General features: G+C 35.2%; 2 protein-coding genes across 2 annotated transcripts; one reads left to right on the forward strand and one right to left on the reverse strand.

The window, feature by feature from the left end:
* Positions 1-864: 864 nt before the first annotated feature.
* LOC139978953 (dual specificity mitogen-activated protein kinase kinase 5-like) lies at positions 865-12,936 on the forward strand. The gene is made up of 20 exons (XM_071989544.1): positions 865-1,097; positions 2,053-2,101; positions 2,851-2,918; positions 3,271-3,340; positions 3,751-3,788; positions 4,498-4,562; positions 4,756-4,798; positions 5,328-5,392; positions 5,956-5,995; positions 6,274-6,342; positions 6,564-6,645; positions 6,936-6,997; positions 7,439-7,487; positions 8,117-8,241; positions 9,028-9,099; positions 9,369-9,395; positions 9,723-9,749; positions 10,122-10,154; positions 10,642-10,703; positions 10,975-12,936. Exons 1-20 carry the CDS (start codon positions 993-995, stop codon positions 11,150-11,152), a joined length of 1,329 nt encoding a protein of 442 aa, XP_071845645.1. The 5' UTR covers positions 865-992; the 3' UTR covers positions 11,153-12,936.
* A 118-nt stretch (positions 12,937-13,054) lies between these two features.
* On the reverse strand, positions 13,055-19,230 carry LOC139978954 (uncharacterized). The gene is made up of 7 exons (XM_071989546.1): positions 19,082-19,230; positions 17,761-17,849; positions 17,342-17,474; positions 16,507-16,588; positions 15,775-16,081; positions 15,084-15,355; positions 13,055-14,415 (listed from the first exon to the last, which is right to left on the reverse strand). Exons 1-7 carry the CDS (start codon positions 19,106-19,108, stop codon positions 14,021-14,023), a joined length of 1,305 nt encoding a protein of 434 aa, XP_071845647.1. The 5' UTR covers positions 19,109-19,230; the 3' UTR covers positions 13,055-14,020.
* Between the last annotated feature and the right edge of the window lie 16 nt (positions 19,231-19,246).

Below are 19,246 nucleotides of genomic sequence, written 5' to 3' on the forward strand. Positions count from 1 at the left end.
ATATACAGCGCGTTTAGAGATGTCTGTATCGGGGTTAAAAAATTAATCCACTTTTGGTCAAGAAATCGGCTTTTTACCGATAGTAGAGTTATATCACGTAAAAGAGGAAAATTTCTTCTTTAATGTGGTGCTAACCGGACCTCTTAACTAGGCCGATAACTCAAATTAATCGATTTTGAAATAGTAATACGTTTAGATCATAACACATTACCGCGCGTTTCAAGCTAATTCTATTCCCATTTGCATCCCCTTCCTGATAGGAATCGAATGGTTTGTAGCCATCAAATTTCAATAAATCAAAGTGTTACTGACTTTTTTTCATACTTCGTGTTAGAGGAATAACTTAACTTCGTCAGTGTACCTCACTTGACTGTTGCATATTCTCATAAATTAATTGTTGAGACATTTTGCCTCTTCCGCAAGTTTTGGTAGGATCACAAGTTTAAGTTGGCCATGGATGCAGAAATCGTCCACCATTAAATTCCAGCATTATATCACATGAAATAGCAACATCTCATCTCTCTTATGGCGCAATTTTTGGCCTTGTACAATATACATAGCGTGGATTATTATCTCTTAAACAAGTAAGAAAAAGTAACAGTCGTGTTATTGTCCGCTAATTTAGTCTGCCCTTAGTGGCTGCTGGTGATCCACTTTCCCGCCACAACGTACCCAGCGCTCGTCACAGTGTATAAACATCAGTGGCCAACGGCGCGTAACGTTGATGTATACACTATTGGCTGCTGTTAGTGGCTGCTCTTAATGGCTGCTACATTCAAACAGGTTGCTACGTCATGGTATTGCGTAAGAAAGATGTGTGTCCATATAGCGATAGCTTAAAACCGCTAAATTCTCTGAAACCGGGAAATAAACAAATTATCATGTTACACTGCATAAATGCTGTAGGCTACACCTGACACGATAAACGTAGAAACCAGTAAGTTACTCGAGATATACTTTACAACGCGATTTGTGCTTGCGATCTCGATGAAATGGCAAGTAATAAACAACCGATTGTGTTTCGGATTAAAACTCAACACGGTGAAGATATGGATTGGACAATGTCTTCTCCGAATACTAGATTCGCCGAAGTGATGGTTAGTCAGTACCTCCTCATACTCATCATAGGCTGTAGGCCAACATCACAGGCGCTCCCAACGTTGGCCACACAGTACTCCACAATAATAATTACTGTGTGTCGAACGTTTGGAGAGGCTGTGGTTATAACAGTAACACAGTAAATGGTCCCAAAGTTAGGCCTAACCCACTGTAGGCCTAAGTCTCTTACACCACCAGTACCGGGTAGTGGGAGTTCAGCAACAGCCCAGATTAGTTATGCCTAGCCTAAAATAATGTTAGTGGTACTTGCATTTGGTAGGCCTAAACCAACTAATTTTAGTACTACTATTGGTTAGTATTGCCAACTCTTGTACTAATTAACTACTTTAAACAAAACGATGATTTTAAGTCTGTGAGTTACAAGGTATGAAAGTACTCAATGAACTTAACATTGCAGTTTGTAAATAAGTATACATGTTCAAGCCGTTCTACACATGAAAGATCAAACAGGTAACATTGGAATGATTCATGATCTTGTTTACAAATTCAAGGGCAGTTCTGTGGACAATTGTTATGTTCCTGTGACAGTTGTGCATGAAATCCAGGGACATTTCCAAGGACTCTCACAATCTGCAAACAGAATATGAAAACTGGGACTTCTGGTCACCTTCTCATCTTATTTAGAAACACGGCATGTGTGTAGGATAAAAGTAAAGTTTTGTATTAATTTCGTATTGAGGGTTTTGGTGTTTTGTCTGTAGCTTGAAATTTGTTCACCTCAGTTTTTATAGCATTTTCCCAATTTCCCCCAGATTTCAAGAGTGCGGGATGAGCTTGTTTGGGGCTGTTTTGAATGTGGCTTGGATAGTACAAGTGCATGAGAGAATAGAAATAGGTGCCCTGTTGACTTTTATAAGGTCGTACTAAATACAAGGAACTTCAAAAAGCTGCTACGTTAATGATGTCTGTGTCTCTGTTTTAATTTCTTTTCAGGGAGTCATTGCCCAAGTTCTTCAACAGAATTCTGCATCTGCTTTTGAATGTAAGTTACAGGTGGTCTCTCAGGTATCATTTATCATAATCCTGGTATACACTCTAATCGACTTTTTGTAACATGAGCAATACAATATAGCACATTAGATCATACTCTAAAATAGAACAGAAAGGGACTTTGTGAACTTCTTAAAATCACTGTATGCATTAGTGAGTTTGGTTGCCAGTTTCTGACCTTAATCAAAACTAGATTGCATTTGTCAAACTTAGACACCCACCTAGAGTTTCAATTAGTTAGCATGTAACAATTATTCCATTTAGTTTTGAACTTTTTGTGGTCCATATATGCATAGTGTTATTCGAATGCAAAGGACAAAATGGAAATTTCAAAATTTTCAGTATATATTTTCTTCATGATTTGAAAATAAAACTGTTCAACTATGATGAACAGCATTATGATGGGATTATCTTTCTAAAAACATTATTGAAAAGTTACAAAGTTTACTTTAAACCTGCTTCAAAAATTCTAATAGATCAGGAATTACAAACAATTAAAGGAAGAAGCAATGCTAAGATTAGTGGTTGTACTGTGAATGCATGTATTCAAAAATTGTATCTATAATAAATTTCCAAGAAGAACAAACTAGTTCAGGATTTGAGTTTTTTCCCCTTCTAAATTTCATCTTTCATTGACATAATTTAATACATTTGAAGACATGAGCTATAGTCATGGGATTTATCCATCTCAAAAGATACATTTATGAATTTTATTGACTTTTTTTTCCACATTTTATTTAGATGAAGATGAAGATGGAGACAGAATCACAGTAAGAGGAGATCCAGAGATGGTAGCTATGATGGATTTTGTAAGTTTGTCCCCGTCCTTAACAAGCACATAATATTTGGAGTTCAAGGTTGTCTTTGTTGTTTATTGTGTGTTTTAAAGGCTTCAAGATGAAAGAGATCAAAATTTGTCTGCTATTTTTTAGCAGAAACTATGATAGGCAGATTCTTGTAGCATAATGTAGTTTAGCATTTATACCACCAACAAGATATATTACATAGAAAATAACTCAATTAATCGAGAAAATATTCTTGATAAATTTCCTCGTTAAACCGAATTCCATCTTAGATTCTTTGTCAGTTTTTGCACCACATGAGGTGTTTTGGTGAAGACTTGATTAAATGTTGTATCCTTTTTGCTCTCCTTCATTTCAGTATATGCATATTTTATCAGAATCTGAGGCCAGGAATGTGATGGCCCCACCTTTGTGTATTTATCCAAAAAGTAAGTCAAAACTTACAGCTTCATCGTTATATCGTTGCTTTGCTCATTTGTTGCTGATTAGAGTTGCTACAAGTCATCAGTTGCCCAACCTTGCTGAAATTCTTAGTGATGTTTGACCAGAATATTAAGCAACAATGTCACCCTTTGCTTATCGTTGCATAAATTTTGCAGTACTTGATGGTCATTACATTTATATATGTATTTATCTAAATAGTCATCAGTATTGGGCCAAACATTTTAATATGCTAAAGCTTGCTAGATGCTTCCAAAGTATTTTCCCTGGCACTCTAATCCTCCATGTATTGTCCAGACAGTATGGAGGGTTTAATTAGACATTTTAACGTCTTTTTGTAGTAAAAAAATACTTTGAGGTTTCCAGTAAACTGTTTTTCTTCTCTTCAATTTTACAGTTGCTCGTGGGATGAGAAAGGGAGCTCCTGGACTAACAGTTGAGTTAAAAGTTTGTTGTTCTGTCATATTTTTCACAAAAAAAAAATGCTTGCACTTTTCTGATGTCCTTTATGACACTTGAATATGTTGCAAATTTAAAATCCTTAGAATCATGATTTTAAATACTAGTAAATTGCAGTTTGAATTAAAGTATACGTGTAGAAGTATGAAGTAATAACTAAGTCAATGTTAAGATTTACTCCACTATTGAGAAAGTGAACTGTTAGAGGAGGCCATAGATGATATTAACAGAAACATAGTCTTTGTGATTTTTTCTGACAAACTATTAGATTAAAAAAAAAGTGTTAGTGTTATTTCTTTAAAGCTGAACTTAAGTGCCATCTTCTGAATTCCTTGCATAAAATATCCCTACATATTGTAGTCTTCTATGAGCCTATTTGTGAATAGTAGTTAATAACAAGTCACTAAGTCTCAAACTCTTCTATTGAGACTGTAATGCAAAAGTGTGGCTTTTAAATAGTTTCACAACCCATTGTTTCAAAGTTGTCAGAAACTACTTTCAGATACTGTATGAAAATGCAAGGTGGTAAAAACTTCCATTACTTTCAATTTGTGTTTGTATCCAGAGATATTTACTGTTTGTTCTGGTTATACCACAAAGGAATGATTTCACAGATAAAACATTTAGCACTAATTTACTAAGTTTTTTTTCCCTTTTTGCTTATTACTTCTGTTTTCATTTGCAGGTAAATACAAGACCTGCAGGAGCTGTTGCTAGGGGAGCCGATAGTGGTATCAGTCTACAGTATGCGTAAGTATGAATTGATTTTAGCTAAACAGGTAATTCAGCTTCAGTCTGCAGATCAATGTCCTATGAAGACCACCCCTCCTACTATAATAGAATAGTCTGATTTTGTCACTTTTAGTTTAACTCAGCACTTGTGAGGGTCAACCATTTGCCAAGAAGGAGATATTGCAAAGCAATTCTTTTATTAATTTTTCAGGAAACATGAAGCAGAACTTCGAGAAATATTATCAAGAGGCAGGGTAAGTTTAACTAGAAGCTAGAGAAAAAAGGAAATGGAAATTCTTGTCACATATTTCTTTGTGACAATGTTTGCTGCTGTGAAGGTTCTATATCTCTCAGTCTGTCTTCATTCCTTAAGGTTACTATGATAAAAATCTTTATGGGATCAGAATGTTTTTTTTGTCTGTTCTTTTTACTTTTCTGTTTTTTACCAGTTCTTCTTGTCTGTTTTCTTGTCTTTTATTTATATTTTTTGATAGCCACATACTTATAATATTCATTCTAAACATTTGAAAAACAAATCCAAGTCTGTTGTGAATTCTGTATTTCTTTGTTGATTTCTCATATATATGCTCTGTACTTCTAAATGTTATGATAGTTTAAGTATATTTAAATGTATGCTTGTGTGTATGTACGTGATAGATAGAGAAACAATGACATTTTGATACTGTATTTCTGTGTGAAAAGGAAGGAAGGATAGAAAGATGTATTAAAATATTAAATTTGTTTGCATTAATATTTCTCAATAATTTGTGTTCCTTTCTTCAGATAGCAGAGGCGGACATAAATAAGACTGAAGTTTTGGGACGAGGTCAAAGTGGTTCTGTTTGGAAGTAAGTACATTATTTGTATTTCAATGCAATTGACATGTAACATACTGTACTTTGTTGTATATCACAATCAATGTTAAAAAATATCATAAGCAATGGATGATCACTAAAGGTTACCCTATCTAAAAGAAACAAGGTTCTATGTCCTACAGTATGTAGTCACATAGGGCACCCTATTTGGAATGAAATCAGATATCATCATCAATAACAAAGCTTTCAGGTTTCGGGTTGATAAAAGTAACATAAGATTTGAAGAGGTCACTAGGAATGTTTTATCTGTACCTGTTATTTTGTATGTTTCATCAAAATCTCAAACTTTCTTCAAAGATTCATTTATATTTTTCCTTATCTGTTTGGATAGGGCAGTCATCATTATTCAGATAAGAAAGATTTCATGCTGTAGTGGCTTATTTTTCATCAGCAAAACTACTGAAATCTGGTATATTATAGCTGTGACCTTCATCGTGGTTGTGTGTTTTTGTAGTGTATTTTCGCTTCACACTATTAAACTTAAAAGATGTTACCTGGCATTCTTTCCATTTTGTGCTGTCTTTATTTGCTTTCAGGGCTTTCCATGTTCCAACCAATACAGAAATGGCCATGAAGGTAACACATTAGTAGTAACATTTGTAATATATCATAATGCCATCTGTGTTGGTTCTTGACTAGATATGCTTGGATTAATTGAACTTTCAACCTATGAATGATTAACTGTTTTATAGATTATTCATGAGTCACAATAGATTGGATTGCACAAAGTATTTCCTCTCTTAAAGTTGGAGAAAGCCTTTGAGCCCTTTCCAAAACCTTCTTCAAAACTGTCTTTGCATATTACATCCTTATGATATATTTTATGATAGTTAATTGCCTTCCCCATTCACTAGGTCATTGAGCTGGATATAACTCCAGAGGCTAGAAAGCAGATTATGTCAGAGTTACAAGTTCTATACAAGGTAAGTTCAAAATCTATATTTTATTGCAGTATTTATAGTTTCAATAAGTGGGAGATGGATATCAACCTTTCATGTTTCATAGTTTTTATTCTTGTGTGTTTTCTTAGTTGTCATGATAGGCTTATCATCCTTAAACTTTAGGAACTTTTCATGATTTATGTTTTTCCTGACATCATTAGAGCAGCTGTATAATCATTTTTTGTTTCATATTTTTCCTTCAGTGTGACTGCCCATGCATTATAAGTTTTTATGGAGCATTTTTCAAGGAGAATCAAATATCAATGTTTACAGAGTATATGGATGGTAAGTTTTAACCTTTTTTTTACTTACAATGCATTTCTGAATTTGAAATGAACAGCAAGTCATCCGCTGGACGACCACTAAAAGCTGATTTTGGTTGTCTGAACAGAGATTTGATTGTCGCGGATGACCATTAAAAATTTACGCTGGTAATCTTGGTATTTATCATTCTTACTGTGTTTGAATGTTCTATCATTCAGGTTGGCTCTTAGAAATATTAGTATTTTGCAGTGTAGTTGACCTAATCTTGGCATATATCATCCTCACCATGTTTTAAATGTTTTGTCTTACAGGCAGGTCCTTGGAGGTGTACAGTCCTATACCAGAAAATATATTAGGAAGAATAGCAGTATCGGTATGTGATTCAAAATTTCAAAATTGCCATTTTGTTCTAAATATTCCTTCTCTCTATATTCCATTGGATACATCATGGTAATATTTCGTTTCAAGTATGTAGTAAATTCTTACTTTTCCTAAATTACATGTAATTGCTTAGCTATGAGATCACATAGTGTTATTTGCTTGGTGTGAATATTTCTATTCAACTCAAACATTTTCAATACATTTCTTGAATCGTGCAAACAATATAGATTTTACAATTTTTATTTCTCATTTAACACTGTATATATGTGTTTCAAGTGTTTGTCATGTTAACTTGAAAAATGCATCATATTCTGTGTTCCTGTAATCTCACCAAAAAGTGGTTCTGTTGTCTGAAAAATACTTCTTTGTTTTCCTCTATATGATGACTGATCTATTTCACATTCTTTTGTTATTTGTTGTTTTTTCTCTTCAGGTTGTAAAGGGTCTAAACTATTTATGGAATTTGAAGATCTTACATAGAGGTAATGAAATCATATCGTTTGAAATAAAGTAAAGTAAAGTAAAATTTATTGATATTCATCATAAAATGACAATATAATAAAATGGACTACAGCAGCTCAAAATAGGTTTAAAAAAAAGTTATCTATGTATCATACAATTCAAAGTGTTAATACTTCTACTGTAGGTAAAAATGATCGCCTAAACCGTTCTGTCCGCATACGTGGGATCATGTAAAATCTACGTGGTTTCATGTAAAAATCAAAGAGAGGGTGATCGGAATCCTCGACTATAGAAGAAGCACACTGACATATTATACGATCAATAAAATCATCCGTTTATGGTAGAATACAACTTGATGGATTTATTCAAGTAGTCAGCTATTCAAATAGCTGACAATTCGTGATCTACTCTTTGTACATTGAGGAGTTCATTGCTTCTTTGTATTTTAGATTTACTAAGAATAACTTCTACCTGTAAACATTCAAATGGGTTTGAAACGAATAATGTTCCTGCTTAATATCTGACTTTAATGTTAATCCAAGTTGTAGGATATGACATATCCCTGATACACTCACAAAGGGTGGAATGTGTAATTCAGAGAGAATGATCTCATTGAAGTTTATTTATATTCTTCTTCTTATTTGGGCAGATATCAAACCATCTAATATTCTTGTTAACACCAGAGGAGATGTCAAGTTATGTGATTTTGGTGTGAGCACGCAGCTGATCAACTCAATAGCCAAAACTTACATCGGAACAAATGCATATATGGCAGTAAGTATGCTCGCCTGTTAGCAACTTGCTGTGTTGTTGCAGATAGTTGTAGAACATGGCAGTGGTTCACGGATGGGGGGGGGGGGGAGGGAAGTAGCTGTTAATTTGTTAACCAACCTCAAACCTTCCATTTTACAGTGAATGGATTATTTTTTTTTTCCATTCCTATACTACATTCTCTATTTGACTCATGCACATAACCTGTCAAGCTGATAGGTTCAAATCCTGAACAACATCCTTTCCCATCCCCATCCCTCTATAACTATAAAGAATAGCTGCAAACATTATTGTCATCAAACCTATGTACACAGTAGGCATATTTCAACTTGCTACAAATGCTGACATTCCTTTACTCTTTTTGTTATTTTATTGCAGCCTTATCTTGGAAAAGATCATTTCAGTATCTACTGATAATTGTCTCCTCTCCCACCCCCAATCACCTCCCCTGTTTTGGGGGAAATCCTGAATTTACCACAGAAAGTTATTTTAACATGCACACTAACCCTAAAGTATAATTATGTAATTAAGTAAATGTTCTATTTGACCCTCTGAATACTAGTTTCTCCTCCCTGAAGGAATGTATCCCTTGTGTCATGTTTCCACTTGTCTCCTGTATGAAAGACCCCATGTTCAACTTGATCAGTTTTGTAGCTTTTGTATTTTGATTACCCTGTACCCTATCTTAAGCAGACAGATACTGCTCTTCCCCTGTCCCCCCTCCCTCCCCTTCTCTATATTGTTTCCAATCAACACCGTACAGAGACGATCTTTCATGTTTTGTTACAGCCGGAGCGTGTTCTTGGTCATAAGTATGGTGTACATTCAGAGGTTTGGAGTGTCGGGCTTTTCCTCCTGGAGGTGAGTTCATCTAACATGACAGTATTTACTGTAGTTGTTAGCTATACTACTCTGGTATGTAACAGAATAACGGACATTTCGTTCCAGTAAGAAAAGGGTTTCAATAGTTTAGTTTCTGGATCCATAACCCCCATTCACCATCCACCACCCAGTGATATAGTAATACAACTTGGCTAGACTTATTACATGGCAACTACTGGTATTGCTGTACATATTTTCTTCATTTCGGAAAATAAAATCCATACATAATTTTCTCTTCATCTTTTCAGATGGCTACTGGCAGGTTCCCATATCCGGTAGGTTTTGGCTTACTTCAGGTTATTATAGTAAATAAATCAGAAAATGTCAATAATCTTGAACTCTTTATGACTAAATATACAACACATTCCATAGCAATGGATGTTCTCCTATTTGCTGATTTATTTTTGTTCACATTTTTAAGACGACAGATTCTTCAATGTGTCCATGTTTCTCATAAAAGTCTTCGTTTAAACTTTAACCCAATGTAACAGTTTCTTCCTCTCTTGAAGAATACAAATGCACACTTTCTGTTTGTCATACAAATTTGATATCCTTTCTTGGTTTAAATATATTACCAAAGTTATCTTCTTCTTTCCTCTCAGGTTGCAAACCATGGACATGACTTAGCGGTTAGTCTCATTATGGGCATTTCAAACTTGAAAAATATAATAATAATATATTGTCTTGAATATTGTTAGCTGATGTTTCCCTAAATGCTCATTGTATTGTTACACTGTTAGTCATTGTTAACCTTGCCACCTTATCATATTGTTCATTAAGTATTAGAAGAAAAATGTCAAAATTAGCTTTTGTTATAGCACACAAGGAACTTGTTTACAATACTGTCAAAGATTTTGTTGTTCTTTGTGATTAAATGTGAGGAACTATACTACTTTGGTGCATCGTATTTGGTAGTGTATACTGCATATAGGATATTATAGTTTAGCTTCATAGTACCTCAGAAAGTTAAATGTTTCCTTATGTTCTCTTCTCCATTTCAGCCCTTGCACATACTACAGTGCATTGTTCATGAGGTAACTAGCATTAATTAATACCTTTTAAAATTTAATTGTTAAACTGCCTGGCTCAGTTTGATGGCAATTCCAAGTTTACTCATGAACCTGACTTTGGAAAGATTCAGTCTATAGAAAGACTTTGGATTATCTTTTGGAAGTCCCCTGTATGCAATGTATGGACAGTCTGTATTGAGCTGATTCATAGATTTTACTCATTGGTGATAATACTGGGGCCCTAAGGTACCAAGTGATTCATCTTGGCAACAGATGCATTTTAAGGGGGGAAAAAATTGTCCAAAAAATTCTCACTAGAACCAAACTTGTTTAATAATTTAATAAGGACTGATTATTCCTTTTAGGAAGCCCCAATCACTTTTTCCTTTATTTCAAAATGGTCCCAAAAAAATTAAACCTGAAAATATACCAAACTTCACATTTTGTTGACTTGTATCCCCATTTTCTCCTGTTTTTCAAAACATTTTATTGCTTTGATTTGTTTCAACAGGTACCACCAAGGCTTTCAGTCGAGAAGTTTACGCGAGAATTTTCTGATTTTGTGGCATGCTGGCAAGTTCTTGTCTTAAATCTTTATTGACCCTACAAATATGTTTTAGTATATGGCATACAATGAGACATGAAACAGACAAAAGTGGGAGCTTGTTTGAATGTCAAAACGTTGTTTACAGGATGGGTTAGTACTTTAGGATAATAATTGGTTTTCTAAACTTTGTAATTTAAATAGTTTCTGTAAAACAAAAGTGACTCTTTGCCCCGGTACTATAGGTGGGTTAATATGGATTGTTCAAGTAACATTCTTTTCACTCTAACTTTATTTCAGCATGGAGAAGGAACACAGCAAACGGCCATCTCCGGAGCTCGTGCTCTTACATCCTTTCATCAGGATGTACGATGACAACGATAAGCAGATGATTGGCTGTTGGGTATACACACAACTGCAGGCAAAGGAAGGGGGAGGGGCAGGAGGGGGAGGGGCAGGAGGGGGAGGAGCTACTTGATGACCTTTGACCCCTCCATCGAAACAGCACTGATCAGGAATGATCACCCTTTTGTTTTACTTTTTACAGTCTTAAGCCAGTATTTACTAGAGTAAAATACACCCTCTTGTGGACCCCCAAAAAATGTGGACTTCCTAGCTGGTAACTATTTAAAGGAAGTTTTTAGTGGCAGTCTAATGGGTATATGAACTCCATAATTTTTTCATCGCCACAGTCCTAGTTTTTGGATATTTATTCCTGTGAGTTAGGAGAAGTAACTTTTTGAACCTTTCATCAACTTAATCTAATATATTTTGAACAGTGGAGAACGATGAGCCGCAGTGACATCATCGCGGCACTTCGTTCTGTGTTTTGTATCAAGGCCAAGCTTAGAGTGATATCTTTGTATTCACAGCCGTACACAAAGTCTGTACACATTCCTGTGAGGGTATCAAGGCCAAGCTTAGAGTGAGATCTTTTGTATTCACAACCGTACACAAAGTCTGTACACATTCCTGTGTATTGTATCAAGGCCAGGCTTAGAGTCTGACCAATGTGCCGCACTGACGTCACGTCTCGACCTAAGTCAGTGTTAGATTCAAATTTTCTGGCAGGACATGCCAACATTTCAAGCCCTCTATCACAGAAACTAAATTTCATCACAGGACAAGGCTTAGGGAGATACAAAGACAAAAAATGATATGACCAGAAGGACTGGATCCCATTTTTCACTATAAAAATCATTAAAAACTTTCACCATGTAATTAAATTATTTAAGTAAGTATGGTTGATTTGGTATAAACTGAAAGATTTGGAAAGATGGTGGATAGGTGTTAATGTTCCTGCAACCGTTATTGAACATGGAAGATAACGCTTGAACAGACCTCCCTAAATTCTAAAATGCAGATCTTTTCAAATGTAGGATTAGTGGATATTGTACATATTTTTACACTGAGCTAGTAAATGTCATATTTATCTTGTTTACACTTGTCAAATGTGTGGACTATCAGACCAAGGAATTGGACCATAACATTTATTTTTGCTCTTTTTCCAATATTTTATATTTCTTTGTCATCATTGAATTAAACTGTTAATTGGTTTCTTTATAATAATTGCATTTAGTCACAGGAGATTTGCTACCTTTTTTTCTGCCAAGCAGTCTTAAACTCATGACCGTCCAAAGATAAATTTGACAAGGTAGCCATGTGATGTGTAAATAGCTGATATAGTGTTTGTTGGGATAGTGTGGTATCAACTAGAAATTTAACCAGTGAGCCTGTCATTGTTCAGATGTAATTTTGTAATATTTCACAGGATGGACAGCCTCATTTTTTAAGTATATGGGTCTTTCTCGGTATATGGCAGATTAAAATACGTGTTCTGATCAAATGGTTAATCTGCTTAAATGTGATAAGTTTGTGCCTGTATACTTGGTTTTAAGCTAATCCCCAATACCTACTGCTATGAAAACATGGCATCCATTAAAGGTTCTGAAATTGGTTTTGTCTGTAGAAGTAAAATTAATATAAACTTGCAGAGAGTGGAAGCAAGTTTGACTTGTGATCGGATTATTATTTGGTTAAACCTCTATTTATTGTTATCCAAATTAGTTATTTTATTCAAAATAGTAGTATATGTAAAATCAGTAGTTTTTAAAGTTACCTCTGCTGATCCACTAAAACTGTTATCTCATATTAGGATTATAGAATTCTATTTGCTATTCATTTTACTTATCCAGAACCATGAAATGACGTAAAATAATTGTTTCTATGTGAAGCATATATTTTGATAAGAAAACAGTAAAAGGAAAATAACATTTGTCATGTATAAAATAATTTTTTATCAGTTTTCTATTTTCATCAATGTCTCCATTTCAAGGGTGTTATTATGTGCTTCGGTTATATAAACAGATACAAGGTGGTAACCATGTCACCTTTCAGTCTCCTTTCTAAAACTTTTTCTACAGGAACAACTTCCCAACAATCCCTCCAAAGTTTGAACCAGTTGTAATGTGCAGCACCATTCTGTACCATCTATAATTCATCTTGAAAGAGCAAAGAATATTTCTACCTGAACAGAATTGGTCTTGTGTTCTACCAACAGAGTTATTCAACTCTTAGTCTGTGGCAACCCCCACTATATTACCCTTTCCTTGTGGTGCGAGGAGTTGGGGGGTGGGGTAGAGCTCCAGTCAGAAACCATAGTACCATGCATAGAGTACCCCAGGGTCAAATCCCTGCTTTTGGTGATACAACCCAGAAAGCAGAAAAGAAGGGATTTAATGAGAAAGTTGTAACTTGTTATCAAGTATGTTTCCATAGTTTCTGCTGACAATTTACAACAGATTTGCAAACAATAACAGGAGTGTAGATGCAAGCTGGAACCTGTCCAAGACCATGACACACTCTCATGCCACAGTGTCATGTTATACACATCAAATCCAGTTTCAAAAGATGGCCAACAAGAGAACCTTTTTCAAGCAGACAATTATAAATTCTTGGTTTTCTTATTTTCTCTTTGTCCGAGCTAACTTGACACTATTTCATATATATCACCTCCCTACGTTATGCTTCAATAAATTTTCTTTTGCTGACATTTCAGATAACCACCAACAGTTCACAGAGAACCTGCATTATAACACATGTTCACTCTGTCCAAGCTAGCTTTATAACACCGTTTCTTGGATATCACTTTCATAGCTTGCACTTCAACAATTTCTCTTCCTGCAACAATCTAGAAAACCTCTAAACAACACATAAAAAACTTATTCCATGCATTCCTCATAGCCCAATCGTGGGAACACTCAGTTTTCTCTATTGCACTTCCGGGAGATGCCAGCAAAATGCGTTCTTCAGTTGTGATAGCCAATTATAACTTCTGCAGCAAACATCAACCATCGCTAAATGTTGTTTTCTTTCCAGCAAAATTGTGGACAACCTTTTGTCTTTTCTTTGCTAGCCAAGATGGATGCATTTCTTTATCCTTGTTATCCTCCAAGGGTTCTCTCTGCTTTGTTGGTAATGAACTTTTGTTTCTCTGTTCTTGGTACGTATGTGATTTTGAAGAGAGGGGTTTGTCTCCTCCACGGTATGAAGAAATCGAATTGTTTCCACGGCCTCGTCCACGTCCACGATTCGAGAAAACTTCGGGTGACATGTTCTTAAGAGGACCATCTGAGTGAGATCTGGTACGGGGACCTGTTGCAGTGCCCCTTCCTCTTCCTGTTGCAGTGCCCCTTCCTCTTCCTGTTGCAGTGCCCCTTCCTCTTCCACGGTTTGAAGGAACTGGAGGAAAGAAAGATACAAGTTCAAGTATGATGCAACATCTAAGAAAGTGAACCTTTACTGGCCTCCAATTCATCAAAGAATCAACTAAAAAATTCTTTTGCTAACTTGGAAGGCCCTTCATGGGCAAACACCTCAATATTTGTGTGATCTCATCTCCCCTTACAAGCCAACTCGTTCACTCCGCTTTCAACATGCTAATCTCTTCATTGACCCTCTCTTCAAATTCGATGGATATGGTGGTCGTGCATTTTCTAGAACTGGCCCTCGTTTATGGAATTCCATGCCAAATGAACTCGGACATTACTACTCACTGAATAGGTTCAAGACACAGCTTAAAACCTTTCTCTTTCAAGGAGCTTTTGAAGTGTTCCGCGATATCAGCGCTTTATAAATACTGATTGATGAATAAACAAGGTTACTCTGCTGTAGCTAAAAAATTTCCCATAGATTTCAAGATCACATGCATTTCAATCATCATCTATAACTATGAATACAAAGATTTCAAGACAATATTTTGAATTACCCTCAAATTGGAAATAAGTATAACACATTCACATTATATATGGAACTACACACCAAAATTCATGGAACTACAACACCACCAAAATTAGGGATAGTATGTATGTACTACCCATGTAAAACCCAAACTGTGTTTCATCACTTACCGCTTCCTTCTGGACTTTGAATGGATATTGGGGCACTTATTCCTGGTATGTGTCTATGCTTGGACTGTTTTGCTGTTTGGTTAGGCAGGTCTACCTTAGCTACTGATGTTCCCCTAGGCCTTTTCTCCGGTCTAATACCCTGCTCCGTTTTCTCTTCCTTGACAAGTTCATCATCATCTTCAAGTGATGTCATAGCAATATCTCCTTCATCTGTTAAGTTGCTGGTCCTTAAATCAGTTGTAGTTTCATCTGATGGGGGGTTGGATTTCAATCTACAAAGTACATATAAAGGAAACATTGTGGTATAAGTCAAAGGTCACTTGAGGTCAACACCTGAGAACAATGTTAATTATATTTCCTGAAAGGGAATGTTGATGTCATAAAAGCCATGTTACTTGCCACCAATGGATTCAAGGTTGTTTAGATGTGTAAAATCTTACATACCATATATAACTTCTCAAGAATTGCAACTTGAAGAACGTTTGTACATAGATAATATATTTTAGAACCTAATGTGATACAACAACTCTACAGCTTCTGCTAGAGGGCAAAATATTTTGAGGTCGAAAGATGTCAGAACCTGAGCTGCCACTCGAATACATCAGGATAATTATTAAATACCCAGTTATGAAATTATTGCAATCATAAAATCTCAGTGAGCAAGAAAATACAAACAACACAAGAGACTCACGTTGACTTTGCTTCAGAGTTTCCTCTCTTTGAAGACAGAAAAAATGATTCTCCTTCATCTTCATCACTTTCCTGCTCACTTTCCTCCTCCTCCTCCTCTTCCTCCTCCTCCTCTTCCTCTTCCTTCTCCTCATCATGAGATTCTGATGGATTTTTCTCTGGCATATCTGACTTGTTTGCTTCATTTTCTTTTATTTCTTTGGTCAAGTTCATGTCATCTTCATCTCTTATTTTTTCTTCTTCTTTCCTGACTTTTTTGGGTTTTTTATGCTGTCTCTTTGACTGCAACAGATCTGGTGTGACTAAATCTGAAAAAAATAAAGACACAAATATGGAAGCATGTAAGATACGGAGAAGAAACTATCTCGTCAATAAACAAAATTACCACTACATGCATATAACTTGCAAAACTCAACATATAAAGCCAAACATCAGTGAATCTCTTACATATTATTACACTCCACTTACATTGTGTTTCTCTCCTTAGTAATTGTATTAATTAAAATGCTTCTTCTTTGAAAATCAGACAAACATAAACCTAAAAGGTGATGCTATAGGAGAACCTGGTTATCTTTATAGTAAACCAACAGTGATTTTCATGAATGTTTTAATATCTAAGAATAATAATAACATTTATCTTCATTTTTTCTTGGAAACATTTCTCTCAGTACTACCTGTAAGAAGTATGCTTAAATTCAGCAGCAATTGTAATGTAACATATTAAAGATACTACCTTTGAAGGTGGCTAATCTCTTTACAAATACTGGATGTTTTATAAGCCGAGAAAGAGCCTTTTCTCTTGCTGTTTCCATCACCTGCAAAGAAAACAAGAAGAAGGGAAATCTACAACAAAAATTTATTTTATATGTAATATTGGTGCAGAAGAGATGGTGGTTTATCTAAATGGATGACTTTTCACTGCCATAATCAAACTTCAAAGTTTAAACAGCTCACAGCTAAACAGTTTACTTGAAATCATAAATATTATCAATTACTAACATGTTAACGATCTGTTGTGTAGTACACACGTATGTAATGTAGACAACACAAGTAGAAATAATGACAAACTCAACTAGGTAGAAGATTAACATATATCTATTCTACATCCTCCTTCACTGATACCCAGATTACAACTGCACAAATGTGACAATAAAAATAGTAATCATATTTTAACTATGATAATGGTCACCATGTTAACATATATACTTCCATATACTGTAGTCTCCAAAGTACACTTTCTTGGTAACTAACTAGTGTGGCCTTAGATTTAGTTCATGGACAGTAGGCTGGAGGGTCAGGTAATAAATCCTCACCAGCTTGCATACACTTGTATAAACTTGCATGCAGCTTGCATACACTAATGATATCAAAATCAGAATACAACATGATGTTACCATTTGAAAGTTCCCAATTTTCCTTAACAAATAGAGGATATCAGAACAGCCTCAAAGCACCTTACTATATTCAAACTCAATATCTCACTTGGCTATAAAAAATACTTGAAAAGGTTCAAATGCATGGCACTGTAAGACCTCAACTGCAAACACAATCCTGAATTTACAACTGACCTCATTAGTGGTACCAGTCTTCATCAAAGCTGAGTATGTGACATCATCAGGTACCCAGCGTTTCATGGCTTGCATAACTTCTACCAATCTATCACATCTTCTTTTGTTTTTCTCCAATTCTTCAGGTTTACCTCTAATGGTAGCAAAAGATATATTTGAAAGACTGAATACATTCAAGTTACATAAATAAAATCCTTATTTTATATACATATATATATCTATATATATCTACATTTAAATAATTTTCAGTAAAGGCTTGAAGCAAATGATTTTTGATTCTTAAAAGAGATGAGTCACCTATATTGATCTGCAGTTGCATTTGGCAATGGCAGAATTCCCCTTTCAGCAGGTCATTTTTGTTTACATGTAGCTACAGTATAACACTTAAAATATTCTTTGTATCATTGAAATTGACTTACTTTTTGTTTCTTAACTGTTTTATTTGTCTTGTCAGATTCTTCACCACTTGTACCTTTACCTTCTTTACAGTTTTCCTCATTATAACAACCTGGTGAAAACAAAGAACAAATGTAAGAACAAATCATAATATGATATCAAGTTGAAGTTTATCAGTATCAGAGCTCCTACGATACTTCATACTATCAGGATCAGGAGGATGAAACAAATAGAATGAAAATTGATAGTGCAGGAAGGATTCTCCCAGAACATATTCCAACAATTTCAACCAAAATTTTTTACAACCTATCATGTTGACTTTCTCCTTAATTTTCTGCTTATATCAAAATACCTAACAATAACATGTAGAGGACTGAAGTGACCATTTTGACTGATTACTAGGCCCATTTGAATTCTAGCATATCTTAGATCTTTGGCTAGGCCCTAGATTACTTTACAGATGATTATTTATATGCTGTCTTCCTTTGATTTTTTTCTATTTTATCTTGGGCTGAGACCATATAAGGGTCCCAAATCTGAGCTGCAGTATAGTCAGTATTGCGAAGTTCGGAACACTGCGAAGTTCGAACACCCCTAAGAAATACACGATTTCACCATGACAACATTCAGCAAGAGCCAATTTCACGAAAAACTACGAAGCTACAGTTATTTTCTCTCCAAAATGACCCGTGTGCAAGCAAGTTCTTACATATTTGTCAATAAAAGGAAGTTATAGTTTTGGGGGTTTTAAGGCTTAGGTGTCCAAATACGAAGTGTCCATGCTACTATTACTAATATTATTTATTAGTGGACAGGTACAGTAGACAGCTAAGCAAGTAAAGGATTGCAGGTGAGTAGTTAGGTCAGGTACTAATTTAGAATCCGTACCAATCGACCCTACTTAACCCCTAACCCTATTCCCTACTTCCTTACCCTACTCCCTTACCATATTCCCTATTTCCTAACCCTACTTCCTAAGCCCTACCTGTAATTCCTAACCCCTAACCCTACTCCTTAACCCTACTTTCTAACCCCTAACCTTATTCTGTCGATTCGAAGTAAGCTTTCCATTCATATGGTACGGATTCTAAAGTTAGGCCTTAGGTCATTTACCTTATTCATCTGGTTGTAGAATAGGAAAGACTCAATTACAAGTTCACACCAACAGGCAATATGGCAATAACTATTAATTTGTGCAATAAGAAACAAAGTTTCGTTTAACTACTACTAACAGCATGACATAGGTTACAAACATGTGTTGTGAAGATTCTAATCTCATTTGTAGAAATAACAACCCGCAACGATCGGTTTGCAGAAAATGAAAGAATAGAAGAAGAAACTTACTTCGTTATTGAACTGAACTTTATCCATTGCAGGTTCTAGAGAGTGGAAGCGAGGAGATATTTGTTGCTCGTGTCGACCTTTACTTTACGTGAAACCAGACAGGCTGTGGTACTAGCATTTTCAACATAGATTTTTAGCAAATAATGCTTGCGCATTACAGTCAGA

This window comes from Apostichopus japonicus, chromosome 13 (genome assembly GCF_037975245.1).
Source record: "Apostichopus japonicus isolate 1M-3 chromosome 13, ASM3797524v1, whole genome shotgun sequence".
Lineage (NCBI taxonomy): Eukaryota > Metazoa > Echinodermata > Holothuroidea > Aspidochirotida > Stichopodidae > Apostichopus > Apostichopus japonicus.